Genomic DNA, 17982 nt, shown 5'->3' on the forward strand with positions numbered 1-17982 from the left:
TACTCCCTGCACACCCAGGCCAACGAGTGTACACTGGCCGACATCATCAGTGACTTCCCATTGACTCATTTCAATGGGTCCTCTTCAATCTTTTTTAAAAATAGAAAATCTTAGCCATATTCAACTGTCTTGACTGGCAGGACCACCATTCACCCAAAATCACCCAAGTCAAAAACCTGTCTCTCCAGGTTTTTCTCTCACTACTTCACCTTCTTATTCGGTCACGATTTCTTTTGACTTAAAAAAAAAAAATGAAACATAGTATTATCTTCCTGTTAAAATTTAAAATACAAATAAGCATATAGGATAAAATTAAAATAAGGAATAAGGTATACAAGAAACACCAAAATATGTCCCTACAAAGACCTTCACACAAATGTTTGTAGCAGCACTATTCACAGCAGGCAAAAACTGGAAACCACCCAAATGTCCATCAACCTGTGAATGGTTAAAAAATTGTAGCATAGACATACAATGGAATACTACTCAGCAATAAAAAAAAGAATGAACTGTGCTCATTTCGGCAGTGCATACACTAAAAAAAAAAAATGAACTACTAACACAGTCATCCCTCAGTATCTGAGAGGGGTTGTTCCAGGACCCCAGCAAATACCAAAATTTGCAGATGCTCAAGTCCTTTATATAAAATGACAGTATTTGCATATAATTTATGTACATCCTGTTGTATACATACTTTAAATCATCTCTGGGTTACTTATAATGCCTAATGTAAATGCTACGTAAATAGTTGTAAATACAAAGTAAAGGCTAGGTAAATAGTTGCTGGAACGTGTTAAATTCAAGTTTTGTTTTTTTGAACCTTACTAGAATTTTTTCCCAAATATTTTTTATCTGTGGTTGGTTGAACCCATGAATAGGGAGGACCAACTGTACGTGCAACAACACAGGTGCATCTAAAAAGCAGCATGTGAGCGAAAGCTAGACATGAAAGAAGGCATACTGTGTGATTCCATTCATAGAAAATCTTAGAAAAAGCAAACCTACAGTGACAGAAAGCAGATCAATGGTTGTCAGGGGCAGAAGTGTAGGGGAAGACTGACTGCAAAGGGGCACATGGGAACGTGGGGGTGGCAGAAGGCTCTATACCGATTGTGATGGTGGTTATGTGGCTGTATGCGTTTGTCAGAACTCTATTATTGTAAACCTAAAATTAGTGAATTTTATCATTTGTAAATTACCCCTAAATAAAGTTGACTTCTGGAAGTTAATTAAAGTGAGTCTTCTAAAGTGCATCCTAGTTAAGATTTCTGAGTCTGCATTTGTTTTCCATAGTCCTAATTCATATTGTAGTTCCAGGGTAATTCAATCCTATACAGAGTCTTGTGTTTCTCATAATGATGCAACTCCTTCTCAACTGACTGGAAACAATACATAGAATTCTGTTTTATTTCCAGAAGCCTTATCAAGGCAACAATTTACAACGTAAAAGAGTGAATTCTGTTATCATCAACAGAGTAGTACTTTGACTATGATAATTAGGTAGTATGTCACGGATTCCACCTGCTCATTTACTCTCAAATAAGGAAAACTCCTGAATGAAGGAAGACCTCTAACTCCAAAAGGCGAGAACACTGCTCTGCCTTTGAGACACTGTACCTATGTGGAAAATACAGGACAAGGACTTCCTCTTTTTTAACTTTTTTTTGGGGGGGGGGTAATTAAGTTTATTTATTTTTTTTTACATGGAGGTACTGGAGGTTGAACCCCAGACCTCATGCATGCTAAGCACGTGCTCTACCACTGAGCTATACCCTCCCCTATATTCCTCCTCTTTTTATTCCTTGGAATTGAAATATACATTTTTCTTTATTCCCACCCGAGCCCTAGCACCTAGTAAACAGTACTTAATGTTGACTCCTTCAAAATATTTATTTATTTAATGCATAAATAAATGGAACTGCTGTCACGGGAAGATTCACTTCCTAAACAGTCTATATTTAAACAAATTTTATAATGTTATCAACTTGCCTAATTCTAATAACCAGAAACATATACACAGGTCACAAGCCTTTACCTGTTAAGATAGCTTTTTAATCTTTCACTGAGATGAGTTATGAATGCCTACCTGAAAACCACAAGATGGTGTATTAATGTATGTTCCCTGTGGTTGTACATACAGTTTCCAGAGTTATAGAATAATCATGCTATAATGCAGGGGAGAAAAGCTTGAAGGCAACTAGTTTCCATTCACTTATTATTAGTCTTAGAAAAGATCGATTTTGACAGTTCTACTGACTCACTGACTTGCTTTCCAAAAAACTAAGAAGATTTCCAGCTAACCAGAGTAATTATCCAAAGATTAGTCACCAATGATTAATTTATCTTCTTAAATGACCATAAATAATAGGGATTATATTGCCTTGACATTCTTCCATAATCCATTCTCAGTTGCCACCAGACACCTGAAGTCATCATGATGAATTAGAGGAAGAAGACAGATTAATTGGATTAAGCATTACTTTTACTTGATTTTTTTTTCCAAAAAGAGTTACAGTCTGCCTTTTGATTTAAGTAGCTCAATATCTGTTTCCTAATCAAAGTTACAGAAAACAACTACCACATAGACAAAACTAATTACAATAGCACAAACTTAACAAATGAACACTAAGTTATAGAAAACTGTGTATTTTGAAGTCAATACTAAAAAACATACATTGCTTTTTTGTGATTCCTGAACTTGGAAATTAGCATATCCGTCTGGTGTGTTGACACGGGATTTAAAAGGCTATATGACTTCTGTTTCCCAAACTCTTGAGGGAAAAATGCTTTAGTTTGACTTCCCTTTGCCTCCCCCTCCCCAGAATTACTGAATATCAAGTTCACTTGTCAGCAAGCCAGGGCCTCAGTTCATCTCAACAAGCACAACAGCAGCCAGGCGTGGTCAAGACAGTGCCTCAAACCCTGACGGGCGCTTTAATACAGACCTTGTAAAGAAGCCAAATGGTATGGAAAGACGAAAGGGTTACTGGAAGGGTAGGGGTGTACTGGCTTACAAAATAAGGCAGATACCCTCCCTCTTCTTGCACAACCATCAGTTCCCTTTCATCCACCCCCTGCTTTTACTGGTTCTTCCTCCAGGGTCACTGCACTTCCAGCATCTTCAGCTGGGTTTCAATCACAAGAGAGCAATTCAGGACCTGAATTCTGAGAGATTACAGCACAGCACGTGAGTCAACACACATGCCCACATTTAGGCAGTGTGCCAACCTACTCAGTAACAAGAGTGTCTGACATCTCTGCGGTGCTCTGTGCATCCAAACCACTGTGACGTTCCACTGTCTTACCGGAGTCTTACCGCTATGCTGTGCACCAGGAAACCCGGGTAAAGCAAAACTGCAAGTGGCTTTTTTTGAAGCCAGGCCGTCAGCTTTTATCTGAATTAGGACTGACTCCACTCCTGGCCAGCGAGCACCACAAGATGACACCTCCTCCTTTCCATCAAACCTCAGATGCCTGGAGTGAATGTGCCACAGTCAAGTCCTGTTTCTTAAGGAACTGTATAATATTCCATCCTAGTCCTAGTCAACAGAGAACTTCATTTCATTTATTCTGGTTTTCTAGTAGCTTTCCTAGAAAATGCTTTTAAAGAGTGGGCCTACACCTAAAAGAGCTGTTTTCATTACGAATTGTGAGTCAAGTAGCTGACTCAGTTCCTAAACTCTGTGAAAGCTGATCTATAAGATAACATCTTCCTGTTGAACAAGTTTTTCACCACTGTCAATACTTTACATTTAAATGAGAAATATATAAATTAATTGAAAAAATTCTAAGCCATTCTCACAGGCTCCTGGTCTAGAAAATCTTTAAAGTAAGATTTATAGACTGGCTTAATTACATCATGAATGCAAGAGTAAATACCAACAGTCTCAAAGGTCATGTAAACTAAAAGGAAAAAAAAAATAAGTCTTAGGACTAAGTTTTGGACATACTTAAGACAATGATAGTAAAAAATACAATCTGACTTTTGGAAAGCTGCAAATCTGAATTAGAGAAATCTAAATGCTGGGAAGTTTTTTTTTTTTTTTTAAGAATGAAGTTTTGTTACTTTTAAATAAGGTGATTTCAATAGAAACCAACTAAGCTTCCTAGGATCAGCCCCTGGGGCTTCTTGAGACAGAATTTCTCAGTTTCTATTATTACACCACATTCTTCTTAGAGACAAGGGCTCTTTCAAAGCGTGGTCCACCTCCGGCCTCAGCATCACTCAAAGGCTCCCAGTTCACATGCCCAGTTATCTACTTGACATCATTCCCTGATGTCCTGCTGGCATTTAACGTTCACATGTCTAGCATCTCAGTCAGCCTTTCCCTGTCACCTCTTCCTCCACATGCCCCTGGCCCTGTCAATGGCACCATCCAGGACTGTCTACATCATTTGTAAGGCCCAGTACAAAATGAAAATGTGGGGCTCCCAGTTCAAAAACTATTTAGATGCAGTCTCCAGACACAGGCATCATCTCTGTTTCCGTGTTACTGTCCACATCCATCATTTCCCAGACTTCTCTCAGTCTGTCCTTTGAAATGTCTCACATCTGCCCCTTTCTGCCCGCTTCCACTGCTGCACCTCAAATCCACCCCGGCTCCCAGCCAAGAACTCTGGAATTGGTGTTCCTCCTACTTCTTTCCCTCTGCAACCCGGTCACAACCTTTCAAGGCACCCTTCAGAAACCCCTGATATCTCCCCATTGCCTGTCTATTAAATCACATCCACATTTCTTCACTCGGCACTCAAACCTTCCATTCCCCAGCTCCACCATTCCTTTCCCAGCCTTATCTTCTGGGACTTTCCTCTACATATTCTGGGCTCTAGCTAAATCAAACTCCTTGTCATGCACTTAATGAGCCCAGTGTGTAGTCGAGTATAAAGAATCGTGATACCAGAGACTTAGGTTCAAACCCAGCTCCACTACTTTCTAGCCTCAGTTGCCCACCTAAAACGTGAGGGTCATAACAGCAGTTATACCACAGGATTCCTGGAGAGATAAAACACTATAAAATACACAGTGCAGTATGGTTAACACATTCGTTATTAGACTGCATCCTGGCCCCTACCCAGGCCTTGGAATATCTTTTTCTGTTAAATCTGCTGAGGAAAATCTACCAATCCTTTAAAACCTAACTCTAAAGCTACCTCCAGAAAGCTTTCCCTGATCAGCTCAGTCAGAAGTCATTTTGCCTTCCTCTAAAATCTGATACCTTGTTTACACTGCATTTAACATGGCTGGCACACTGCCTTCGAGTTATTTATGTACATAGCATTTCCTCTCTTCTCATAACCTCAAGAGTATGGAATAAGTCAAATTCCTGTTTGTGCATGGCTCCTAGTACAGTTCGTGCTCAAATGATATCTGTATCACTTTTAAAAATAAATAAGAGCACAAATAATAATTGTAAACACATACAACCAAATTAATTAATTAAAGCTATTTCAAAATTAGCGGGGTCCAAGGGAGGCTGAGGCAAGGCGACAGCACAGAGAGCATGAGACAGGGCTGCTCTTGCAGATGAGATGTCACCTGAAGGAGTCACTAACTCCTCGAGGCCAAGTCTCCAGGTGCTAAATTACCATCCTCTCTCCCAACCCCAAGAAAGGCCTTCATTGACACCTGGGCTGAGAGAGTGGAGGAAAAGGAACAAGAGAAGAGCATGCCCCACCTGCCAAGGTATGTCAGATGAGAATCTAAGGCCCAGGATGATCTCAGGCCTTTCCAGAGTTCCCACTTGTGGTAACCAAGTTTTACTCCAATATATTCACAGATGTGTGTCCTCTTAGATATCATTCCCAAGTCATTTGCTGCTTCTAAAGGGCTCAAAAGCTGGAAAACGCACTGCCCTAAAAGCAAGGAAATGTGATTTAAAACTAATTTTTAAAAGTACCATTGGAGAGGGAGGGTATATAGCTCAGTGATAGACGGCATGCTTAGTTCAATCTCCAGCACCTCCATTCAAATAAAACAAATATATAAAACCTAATTACCTCCCCCCAAAATAAAAAAAATCCCATTGGCAATTATCAAATTAACAAATATTAATAAAAATAAAAGCTAACATTGGTAGGTTTCTCAGGAAGCCAGTATATTGCTGGTGCCCAGTAAAATGACTCAAGTTCTATAAAGAACAATCTGGCAATGTATGACACGTGTTATAAAGTTGTTCATTCCCTTTGAACTGGTAATCTCACTTTTGGACATATACCCCAAGGAAGCAATCCAAAAGGGGAAAAAATATAATTTGTTCAAAGATGCATACAGATACGCCATTTACATTGCATAACACGGCCTATGATTCAAAGACCCAGCACAGGAGGCCTGGCTGAGTAATCCAGGGTAGGTCAGCATGGCTGCTGAACACTGCACATATTGAAAACAGAAGCAGGTACATTATGTGATATGTGAAAAACATACCTAAAATTCTGTTCATTGAGAAACAGAAAAACAAAATATTCACAAATAAACCTACAATTTCTTATTTCCAATTCTGAAATCCTCAACCCAAAGTTTTTTGTAAGATGGTATCAATACTCACTTGGAAGCAAAACAGGATCTGAGCTGCCATGCGGCTATTTATGGTTTCTGATTGCTCTGAATAGCCATACATTTTATGGCAGAAACATCAGTGTATTTGATTACAGGGTGCTGCCTCAGACTCACTGGGAATGTGAGGTATTAATATAGGTGTATGAATCAGGTTACTTTTTAAAAATCCCAAAACACAAATGGCCCCAAGAGTTTCAGATAACGGACTGTGACTATGTACTGATGACATCAGTTATAAATTTAAAGTAAAAGAGGGGCATGAGGAGTATAGCTTAGTGGTAGAGCACATGTTTGGCATGCACAAAGTCCTGGGTTAATCCCCAGTGCTTCTGTTAAGAGGCAAAATAAAAAATAATAATAAAATTAAAATAAGTTAAAAAAAATCACAAAAAAAAAATTTAAAGGAGAGGAGGGTATAGCTCAAGTGGTAGAGCACACTCTTAGTGTACACAAGGTCCTAGGTTCAATCTCCAGTACCTCCTCCAAAAATAAATAAGTATACCCAATTACCCCCAAAAAATAAATGAATAAATAAAACTTTTTAAAAATAAAGTAAAAGAGTTAAAGTTTGATATTCCTTGGATTTGTTGAAAAGTGTTCAAAAGGAGTGTATTCTCTCAGAAAGGCTCCTTATAATGCTAACATCTTCAGGAGTGTATGAAAAAGACAAACCAAATCCCAAACCAATAAAACTGAACTTCTCTCTTTTTACTTAGATTCAAGAAGATTTCACAGCATTTCTGGAGAACAGTCAGTCTTCTGTCCTACTGAGCATCATTTAAAGACACAAGTTTATTAAAAGAAATGATAAATGCTCATGTTTTATGAAGAACACTAATCTAAAATTTAAGCCATGTAAAAGCATTACTTTAAATCTTTTAGTTTAAATGAACATTTAATATGTAAACATTTTTTTACTAGGCAAAGTTTTTTCCCCCCTGGTGGCAACAAAATGTGTCTTTGAGATTTTTTTATTTCTGGTGGCCAGCAGCAAAATGTGGGAAAACATTCTATTTGCCTTTGCCCCCATACAAGGGGCCTGTGTACCAAAAACACACAAGTACTATCAAACAAGAGGATTTTCGATTATGAATTATCACTCTGGATTTAATGTTTCCTATACAATTATGCATACAAACACAAATACTCATCTATTATCTCTTCTGACCTACCTCCTCTATCATCCTTTACCCCCAAAAAGAGAAATATCAACAAGAAGTTAATGGGCAGTGTCTGGCTAGGGCTCAGGTGTGATTGGCATTGTATGATCTCACTTTTAACGACTGTCCATCTGATATTATGTAGCTCCATTTTCATCCAAAACAAAATGTGGCCAAATAATCTGATCTTATTTAAAATCAGGTCCCTTTACCAGTTCCAGCCTGTTCTATAATTAACATTTTTTCTCTGAGGAGACAAAATATAACACCTACAACAAAAACTCCATACATCTATCATTTATTCCTACAAAACTGCTTATTCTTAGGACAAGTTTACTATTATAGTCATTAAAGTTAATATTTCTAATGCTAATGGTTAATTATTTTTAATATTAATATTTTGCTATTATAAAAGTAACACTTGTTCAACATAGAAAAATTAGAAGCTACAGATAAACCAACAGAAAGCAAGAAATCCAAAAACCCGGCACTGGGAGGTAACTTTGGAGTTGGGGACATTGCTGTTAAAGGTCAAGTGCTGCATTACTATAGGACAACCACAACTTTCTGCCCCTATTTGTGCTAAAACATCAATTAACTTTGTGGAATGTCACTGTTTAAACAACCATGGACAAATGTGAATCCTCTGAAATGCTGCCATTTGAAATTGGAACATGAAGTCAAAACTAATAAAAAGGATAATTAAGCAAGATGAAAAGGTTTTTACTACTAAAAACAGTCAGCAGACTAACCCACCTGACTTGGCATTCATACCTACCTACCCAGAAAAGTCAATAAATATCCCCACTTAATGAGTAGTGGGTGGTTTTCTTCTACTTTCATAAAACCGGGTTTTGGATCCAATCTAAGTTCGTCACAAGACTAAATTTTGATTTTCAGATCACATACAGAACTCTCTTGATGCAATTTACTCTTTAGCAAAAACAAAAAACTATTAATAGCTGAACTACAGACCAATGCACCTTTCCCTGACTTTTATCCACTAATTTAACCAGGGTCTTTCACTTAGACTTAACCATCTAATGATAGAAAAGCATACCCTGAATTGAATGTAAAACTTCAGTCAGTGATTCTCAAGTCGGAAGACTGGAGGAGGAAGGCCCCAGAGAGGCACGTTCAGTTTTAAAAAGCATATTCAATATTATAATTTTGTATTTTAAAAAAACAAACAAAAAAAAGAATCCTAATCACTTCCATAATACCACTAAAAGTAAAGTGACAAAATCTTAGCTAGTGGGTAAATACAGACACATCGCTTTATCTTCTGGTTATTGGGGAATCTCACTCAAAAGGTAAACTACCCTTGAAGGTGTGTATCACAGTGTCCAAGCACAGCAAGATTTTTATGTTTATCAAGAGGGAACAAAGGGGGTTAGAAACACTGCTTTGGTTCATGAATATTATTTCAAATTTTTATTTCATGTGTACCCCGTAATTAAAAACTACTGAAACGAAAAAAGACTTCCAACTTGGGAATAAGGCAAGTCATCTTCACAGTTCCTTAGCTGTAGTTCCTGTGTGTAAGGCGGGGAGTTACTTTTGCTGTTAATGAAGAAAACTTATTAGCACATTTGGACCACGGTTGACTAAAAGCACTACTTTTCTCCACCATTCCAGTCCCAGAGGTGGAGGGTGGCTCTGTGTGGCACTTCCCTGCAGCTCCCAGGAGGGGTGGAGTTGGCCCTTCTCAATCACTGCCAACAAAAACACCCACGGTTCCTACGTGGGTGGCTCCAGATGAGGCCAGGGCACAGAGCTGTGGTGCGCTCTCTTTGAGCGGAGTTTGGGGTTTTGTTTGTTTTTGTTAAGGTTTGTTTGTTTCACTTGAATATGAGATCAAATCCCTAGTTGAGCTGTGATAACTCTAAATGGAATTTGATTCCAAAAACAACTTCAGAGGATTTCTGATAACTTGGGTAGGAGACACCATTAAGGTTCTAGGCAACATACAGGTAAGTACAGAGAAAATTGTTTCAAGGCAGGGAAAAAGGCAGGGTTCTACAATTCAAGACAACTTTAACATATGGATAAAATTACACCCAGCTAAAAAGACGCTTTTTAATTCAACTTAATGGATGTAAATATTGATATCATGTGCCCCAACCCTAAAAATGTGCACGTCACAGCTTCATTATCTAAAAATGGAGGTAATGACACACCACAGGACTACTCTAAAAAATAAAAAGAAGTAATGTATGTGAAAGCTCTTTCTTTATGGTAAAGGACTATGCAAATTATCGCCTAAATATGAGTCATCTTAAAAGTGTCTTTCACAGAATGCTAGATTAGAATAGGCTGAAATTAGGTTCTCTGTCTTCCATTCTCAGCTTAATTCATAATCCATCTGAATTCTTGCTACCCCCAAAACATTCCATGTGCACATATGCATCAAAAATATAACAATGTAAAATAAACAACAATGTCCTACTGTATAGCACAAGGAACTGTATTTAATATCCTGTAATAAACCATAATGGAAAATAATATGAAAAGAATATACATATAAAAGAATATACATATGTACACATATATATGTATAACTGAATCACTTTGCTCTACACCGGAAACTAACACATTGTAAATCAACTATACTTCAATTTAAAAAAAGGTAACAACAGTTGCATAAAAGCACTGTTTACCCCACAGCCATGATAAAAGGGAATAAAATGGCTAACCATTTCGTCAGAATCTTCTAAGGACCAACAACCACACTGAAGAGAGGAGTGGCACACATAGAGGCACAGAGGCAGAAGACAGCAGGACCGGTTTAGGAAAGTGCAAGACCTTCAGGCAGGCTGGAGCGTAAGAGCCAGAACAGAGAGAGAGGTGAGAAGCAAGGCAAGAGGGTGAGAAGGCTCGAATGCCTTCATAGGAGTTGGACATATTCCTAGAACTAATGGGTTATCACTGATGGCTTTTACACAGAAAAATGATATGGTCTAATGTTTCAGAAAAATCACTTACGTGTATAACCGAGGACAGGCAGACCAGTTAATAGGTTAAGACAATAACTGAAGCCAAAAGTAATGAAGGCATGAATTAAGGCACAGCACTAAAGGAAAAGAAGGATTGACGGATGATGCATTAAGGAGGTAAACCCAAAAGGACTCCGTCTGACTTAACAAAGTAGGAAGGGAAAGGGGGGAAATAAGAAATTAAGGTGGATTCCAGGTTTCTGACCTGAGTAGCCAGAGGTGCTATGTATGCACTGAGAATTCAGAAAGAAGGCTACACCCGTCCACAGGTGGGCTGTTGGTTTTGGTGGTAGATGAAGACTATATGGGGTGGCTAAAAAATGAGTTCATTTTAGGTTGAGTATGATGCACCTATGCATCCAAATGGACCTGTCCAGAAAGTTAGTATGGGACTTGAATACAAAGAAGAGTATTTGGAAATAACAACCCCAAGAAAGTGGCTGGAGCCACTGGCATGTGAGACAGGCAGGAAAGGCAGGAAAAGTGATGCAAGTACCTGGCCTGCGACTAAGCCTCCAGGAACTGCAACATGGGTTCAACAGGGACCCATATAAAACGACTCAGCAGATCACACCCAGAGCACCCAGAACACTTTCTTCTAGAAGCCATCTCAAAACCTCTCCCTGAAATAACTCGCTAGGCTTTTGTCTTGGGTAGATTTGGTTCCTTTAGCAGTTAGTTTTATTGATAAAAATCCCACAATAAAGCACCATAGGAACACTCACATTGTTGTAGTTAATCAGAACTCACTATACTCTATTTACACTCTTCAGTCTTGCTCTGAATTCAGACACATTCTGGAAATGGAATATGAAATGCTCACACCATGCTAATTTCTTTATTATCCCAAAATCCTGGAAGCATTTTTGTGGTTTAAGGGCTTATTTTAGCAGCAGTTTAGATGAATCATGTGGAATATAAGGTTGGATATTTTAAGACAGAGGAGAATGAAGGAAATTCAGGCATCCTAACAGCTGTCAAAAGTGAGTTCTCTTAGCTTAGCAACCTCGCTCTGAGTGCAAATAACAGGTATTTTTCTAATAGTGAAAGATGTACAGTGTGGGACCATGAGCCAGATCATTTGTTCACTGTCACCATCTCGACAAAGCACCACTACTAAAAACTTTTCTATGATACAGGAATGGTTAGTTACACAGGGAGTTTTCCCCACCAAAAATAAAGCCCTCAGCATAAAAGCCAGACATACCAGTTCAAGCTCTGAACTACAGTCAAAACCTCCTGTAAGTTCAGGTGCAGCATACAACTGCAGTATGAAAATAACAGCAGACTATCAGTCTGTAGATGCAAAACTTTAAAAAAAAAAAATCTTCAGCAATAATTATCTGACTTAAAGTTTCAGAGGTGCCAGGAAGACTATACTGAGAGGTGCTGCAAGATGCATTCATCCCTAAATGCTACTGTAAATTCTACTTTGTGATTGTAACTGTCTAAAGAGCAATCTGCCTCCATACAGGAATGGCAGGGTTGCATTACAGATTGTAACCAAAGAGCCTCCCTTTTGGAACCTTTTTTGATAGCCCACTTTCCTTTAAAACTATTTAACTTTTAATACCTTGATTTGTAACATTTGAAATATTACCTTGATTGGAAATATCCAAGAAAGGAACATAATGTGCAGTGTTTCCAAAACTTATTTAACCACAGGCCCCTACTTTAAAGAAAGGCTATTAAAGAACACATTTTGGGAAGCAGAGGTCTTTGTGACCAAGACTTTGGACCATAAAGACATGCTTTCTTCAGAAGAATATTATTAATGATCCTAAATACTGATTCTGAAGACATACTTGTTTTAAATAGTTATTTTTTAAATGTCAATATGCCATTACAATTTTTTTTCTTTTTCCAGGAAGAAAGCAGATAAGTAAACAAGATTAATACCCTAGTAAGATCCCAGAGAGTGTCCATGGCACTTCATCAGGAAGCTAAAAGAAACCTAGGAACTAAAACAGATTATCCAACAACCAGCAAAGTGAAAGCAAAGCTGCAATGTCTAAGGGAAAACAATATTCCACTTAATCTGTAGTATCTGTTTAAGTTTTCCCAAAAGTGTCTGATTTCCCCCCACCCAGGCAAGAAGGATGCACATGTGAACAGATGCAAACTGATCTGAAAAGAGACAGCTCAAGCTCAGCTTGCTCCCTCTGATGGACCTTACTAACAGCAGTACGGGCAAGGCATGTCTCCCAGTGCCATGTCATCTGCGGCCAGGATAATATAACGGAGCTGTGATGCACTCAACATTTTTCATTGGTTCTACTGCTTAAGTTGGAGTTCAGCTTGCTTCCTCTTTCCAAAGTCTTAATTTCATAGTGAGATTTATTACCACAGAGAAAGAGGCCATCAAATGCCTTTCCCAGCCTCCACCATTCGCTGGAATTTCCTTTTTAGAGTCCTAGTATATTGCAAAGGGAAGTATTCTATCTGTTTACTTATTTGCACCCCACAGCAGATCAAAAGCTCCTTGGAAACAGCTGACCTTGTCTCTCTCAGTTACCACCTCCAGTGGCCAGCACAGAGGGTATCTAAACATTCATAGAATGAACGAGGAGTAACGTTGAGTAAACTCACTTATATCTTAGTGTGAAAGAACTTCTTCAGGCCCTTTCCTGAGAAATTTTGGGTGGATCATTAGTTACATAAAGAGAAGTAAGACTGAGGAATACTCCTCTGCAGTTCTGCCTGGAAATAACTGTTCTGCTGCAGATCAGTCTAAAGGAGCCTGGTTCTTCAAAGCAAACTCCAAACTTTTGCTTGAATGCCCTATGAAATGATCTTGTTTCTCCATGAACATCTTCAAAGATCTATTTCAATGAATATTAACAATTGGCAATTGTTTACTGACAGCAAAATAAGACCAATAAGCAGGGACCCTAATCCTTTAGACTTCTTTTCTAACCTCAGAATTATTGGTATAGCATTCAATCAATTGCTAACACTTGAGTTAATCAAACATAAAGAACATTGGATTAGCAGAATGTTATCTAGCCCATGCAATACGATCAACCAAAAACCTAGCTTCTGGACTCAGATAAACCTGAGGTTGAACCCTGGCTCCACTGCTTAATCTCTATAAGCCTGAGTTTCCACATCTGAAAAGAAAGATTAAATAAAGCCTATCTCATGAAGTTGCGGTTAGGTTTAAACAGGAATGAATGTAAAGTGCTTGGCACTGGGCCTGGCACATAGGAAGTTCTCAAGAAATGTGAACCACCATTTGGAAGTCTAGGCTCCCCTTCCACCACCACCTCCCTGTGTGTCCCTGGGCTACTCACTATGAAGAAGCTAATGAACACATGGAGACAATTAACTGTCCTCTAATACCCAGATTCTCAAACATGAATAAGATAATAGAAAATGACCAAAACTTTGAAAATAAAAGCCTTAAACAATTCCCAATTAAAAAACAAAACAAAACAATTCGCGATATTCCTTGCATTGTACTTGAAGCTTGCATATGTTTGATTACGGATGACTCAGCATTACAATATCAAAATTTGAAAAGTATGAACAGTCCAACTCCAAAGCAGGTATTCTCCAATACTTCAATGTCTGTTGTAGAGGATGTAGTTTATGTGAAACACCTGTGTGTGAGACAGCAAAAGAGTGGGGAGAGAGGAAAGGAGGGGGAAGAAGGGAGAAAGGAAGGGAGGAAGGGAAGGATAGAGGGAGGGAGAAACAGAAAGCAGTGGAGGAGAGCGAGAAATCTCAACATTAACTGGCTTTAAAGACTATCCTATCACCATTTTTTCACAGGTGAGGTTAAATCTGTTTTCTTCCTCAAAGCTTAAAATTTATCTGCTGTACATGTTTCACATATCGACTGTTGTTCAGGCTGTTGTTCCATCCAGCTGCTGTGTTACACATGGTCACTACAAGTGCACAGGGCCCCTTTGCAGGAATTAGATAACGGGCACGCAGAGTGCAGGCTGGTTTTCAGTCACCATTTACCTGAGTTGTGCATCTTTGTGCAAGGGCACAACTATACATGGCAGTCACGCAGACAAGCACAAAGATCTTCAATGTTTAACTGGCACACCTGTATAGCTGTTTATATGATACACACCCACACATATGTAAATATGACTGAAAGCTGCAAAGGATTTAACTGAGTAAATGGAGAAAGATATTCAAAGCTGAAAATATGTTTAGAGTTTTCAAAAAGCTCAAGAGAGGAGGTCCCTGTGGCCTCCCTTGCCCTGCAGCTACCCAGAATTGGGATATTGTAATCAATGGGAATTTGGGGGACAGGAGGAAGGCAGAGGCATCCACACTGCAAAACTCTGACCCCTGGCAAAGTTATAGTCTCTCTCTAGCAGTTGCTCACTCTCTCTCTCTCAAAAAACGTTATGAAGGAAGGAGAGAAAAAAAAAGAAAGAAAGAAAAGAAAACCTCCATAGACACCGATGAACCTACTCACCTGAGTTTGCCAAACCAGTGGTAAACAAGACTGTTCTATCTTGGAGTTTTGACTACATTAAAATCTGTAATCCTGGGCAAGAATATTCTAAATGCACAAAATTATTTTTGTTTACTACTGCATATGCATATCTATCCTGCTAAACTTCACAATGCCTGTCTTCCAAGGAAATACATGGTATTACATTTTGAACACTTCTGTACCTAGCCCTGTGACCTGCATAACACAACAGCTTCAAGAGCTATTTAAGGAACAGAAATTCCAGGTTAAATATGGTACCTGATTCACTTCAGCAAGGAGACAATATAAGAATATGCATGGCAGCACTGTCTATAGTAAATCTAGAAGTAATCTAAATGTTTACTAAAGGAAGAATGCATAAAGTATAATATATTCTTACAACAGAGAATGGAGTTAAAATGCAAAGAATTTATGCTATCAGCTCAAATTGAGGTACTAAGGGGATAAAGTCACAAACATAATGCAGAAGAGAAGAAAAGCAAGTTGCACAATATACATATAATAAATACTATTTATACCTAAGGCTTTAAAACTCTCAACCTTACCGCTCCCTTAGAATTTGTTATGACAGTCTTGCATATACCTTGTATGCACACTAAAAAACCTAAGGAAAAATTCACTCGTAAAAAACTTGAAAATCAAAGTTAAAAAAAAAAAAAAGACTATTTTATAAAGTTCCCCAAACGGTAGGGAGGGAGCCTGATTTAGTATTGGAAATCATTTATCCCTTTAAGACATAAGATGTGTGTTCCATCTCCATTCTGGGCTCACTAAGATGCATTATTTCACCAAGCTTCACTTTTCTCACCTAAATGGGGTAGACAATGCCTGCCTTGCAGGATGAGGTGAAATAACGTATATTAAAAAGTCATGCAGAAGGTCTTGTTTTTTGCCTAATCAGTCAAGAGATCAGGTAATGGCCCTCTACAGGGGAAAAAAAATGTTGAGTCTGCACCTTTTTCATCTAGTTTGGTATATGGTTAATTATGACCAAAAAAAAACACACAACAGGAAAGGGCAACCCTTCACCTTGCTCTTCCCAGATCCTGATCTGGCTGCCTCCTATGTTTCCTATATCTCGCAGGGTGAGACCCTCACTCCACTCCCCACCCCCCTCAAAAAACCCACGAAACTGTGGCTGCTGCAGGGCTCCCTTCGGAACTCCCCGTGACCTTGGAATACGTCTCTTTCATCTTGCCAAACCTGCCTCCCCCCGGTATACACAACCCTCTGCAGCGCCGGGGACAGATGAACAAAAACCCAACCGTCATGGTCACGAAAGAGACCGTAAAAATGACAGAGCGTGTAATTGGGTTCAGAAGGTTCCGTTTGTTTTCAAAAATCAAGACAAAGTCTACCGTAGACTCTTAGCACCTATTCTGCAGAGAGGAAAGCAGGAAAATGTAGGCAAATAAGTTTTCCGACTTCCTTCCAAATCCAGTCGCTACATAAGGATTCAATACAAAGACAGGCGCACCAAGGCCCCGGGAGCTGCAAGCCCCTTTTGCCATTGGACAGACCCACCCCTCACACCCTCCAGCACACACTGGAGCCACCGAGGCGCAAGCCGCGGCGCCAACGCGCACTCCACACGCGGGATGCGCTGGGGTCCTCGCGCTCGCCCCCCGGGGCTGCCGGCAGCCGGTGCTGCTCCTCACCTGTCTTGAAGACCATTTTGTCATCGTCCTTGGACCCGAAGGTCTTCAGCATAGACACGAAGAGCACCCCGCAGGCGTTCTGGATGCCGAATACCGACCCGTTGCACCACATGGCCGCCAGCATCACGAGCCAGCCCCAGCCGCCCTCAGGGGGCTCGGGGGGCTCGGCGCCCGCCGGCCCCGCCAGCTCTACTTCCACCTTCTCGGCCGCCGTCGCCTCGGGGCTGTCCGAGGGTCCCAGGCCGGGCAGCGGAGCGGCCCCAAGGGGCGCCGGGCCGGGCGGCTGCGCCTCGCTCGTCCCCCGCGCGGCGGCGGGATCCTCCTGGGAGGGCACCATGGCCCGAGGCGGCCCCCTCGGGCGCCGGGGGAGCGCGAGGGGCGTGAGTTCCCCGCCTGCTGGCGGAGGAGCCGCCGAGTGGGGCAGGCGGGCTAGCGAGGCCGAAGTGAGGGCGGTGGAGCCCCTGGCGGGCTGGCGGGCGACGCAAAGATAGGACTTCGGCTTCCCAGTCACGCACCCGGACTGAGCAGGCGGCCGGGCAGCCAGCTCTTAAAGACGCCCCCGGCCCCGCCGCCTGGGGGCGTGGCCGGTGGCAGGACCTGCCCCGGAATCTCCAGATGATTGGGCTTCGGAAGAGCGCAGGGGGCCCGCCCCCCGCCCGCGGCGTGCGGACCCAGGTGACGGATTTTACGCGCGCGCCTGCAGCGGGCCGCCTCCTACGCAGTGGGGGTCACAGTTGTGTAGGTCACCGGGCCTCAAGGTGTTAACGGACAGGGAGCGTGTCCTAGGTGCAGACTAGGTGGTCATCAGGACCGCAGTAGGGGGCCTTCTTTAACCTCAGCTCACTGACACAGCGTCACAGCCAAACTAACATTGTCTCTGGTTTGGTTTGGTTTGGTTTGGTTTGGTTTTTGGCATTCACCTCTTATTACTGATTATAATATATAAGGTAGGTTGTGCCACCTGCTTACTTAAAAAGGAAGTTGGAAAGATCAGAGGCCTTATTTAATTACTTCATTTCTCCTGAATTCATACACAGTTTCCTATGAGTATCTGGCATATTGAAGAGGCTCATTTTGCACCAAAGTCTTCAAATAACATTTTTGACAGCTAGAAAACATTTCTTTTAAACTATAGCACAGTTGTTTGCACTTG

General features: G+C 40.6%; 1 protein-coding gene across 1 annotated transcript in view; it reads right to left on the reverse strand.

Moving 5' to 3' along the window:
- Nucleotides 1–17330, reverse strand: part of SLC16A10 (solute carrier family 16 member 10) — a 102613-nt gene extending 85283 nt beyond the window's left edge. Inside the window, exon 1 of the mRNA XM_031456164.2 lies at nucleotides 16830–17330. Within this exon, the coding sequence (XP_031312024.1) occupies nucleotides 16830–17166 (337 nt within the window). The 5' untranslated portion in view covers nucleotides 17167–17330. The remainder of the gene's footprint in view (nucleotides 1–16829) is intronic.
- Nucleotides 17331–17982: the final 652 nt, after the last annotated feature.

Source organism: Camelus dromedarius, chromosome 6, assembly GCF_036321535.1.
Source record: "Camelus dromedarius isolate mCamDro1 chromosome 6, mCamDro1.pat, whole genome shotgun sequence".
Lineage (NCBI taxonomy): Eukaryota > Metazoa > Chordata > Mammalia > Artiodactyla > Camelidae > Camelus > Camelus dromedarius.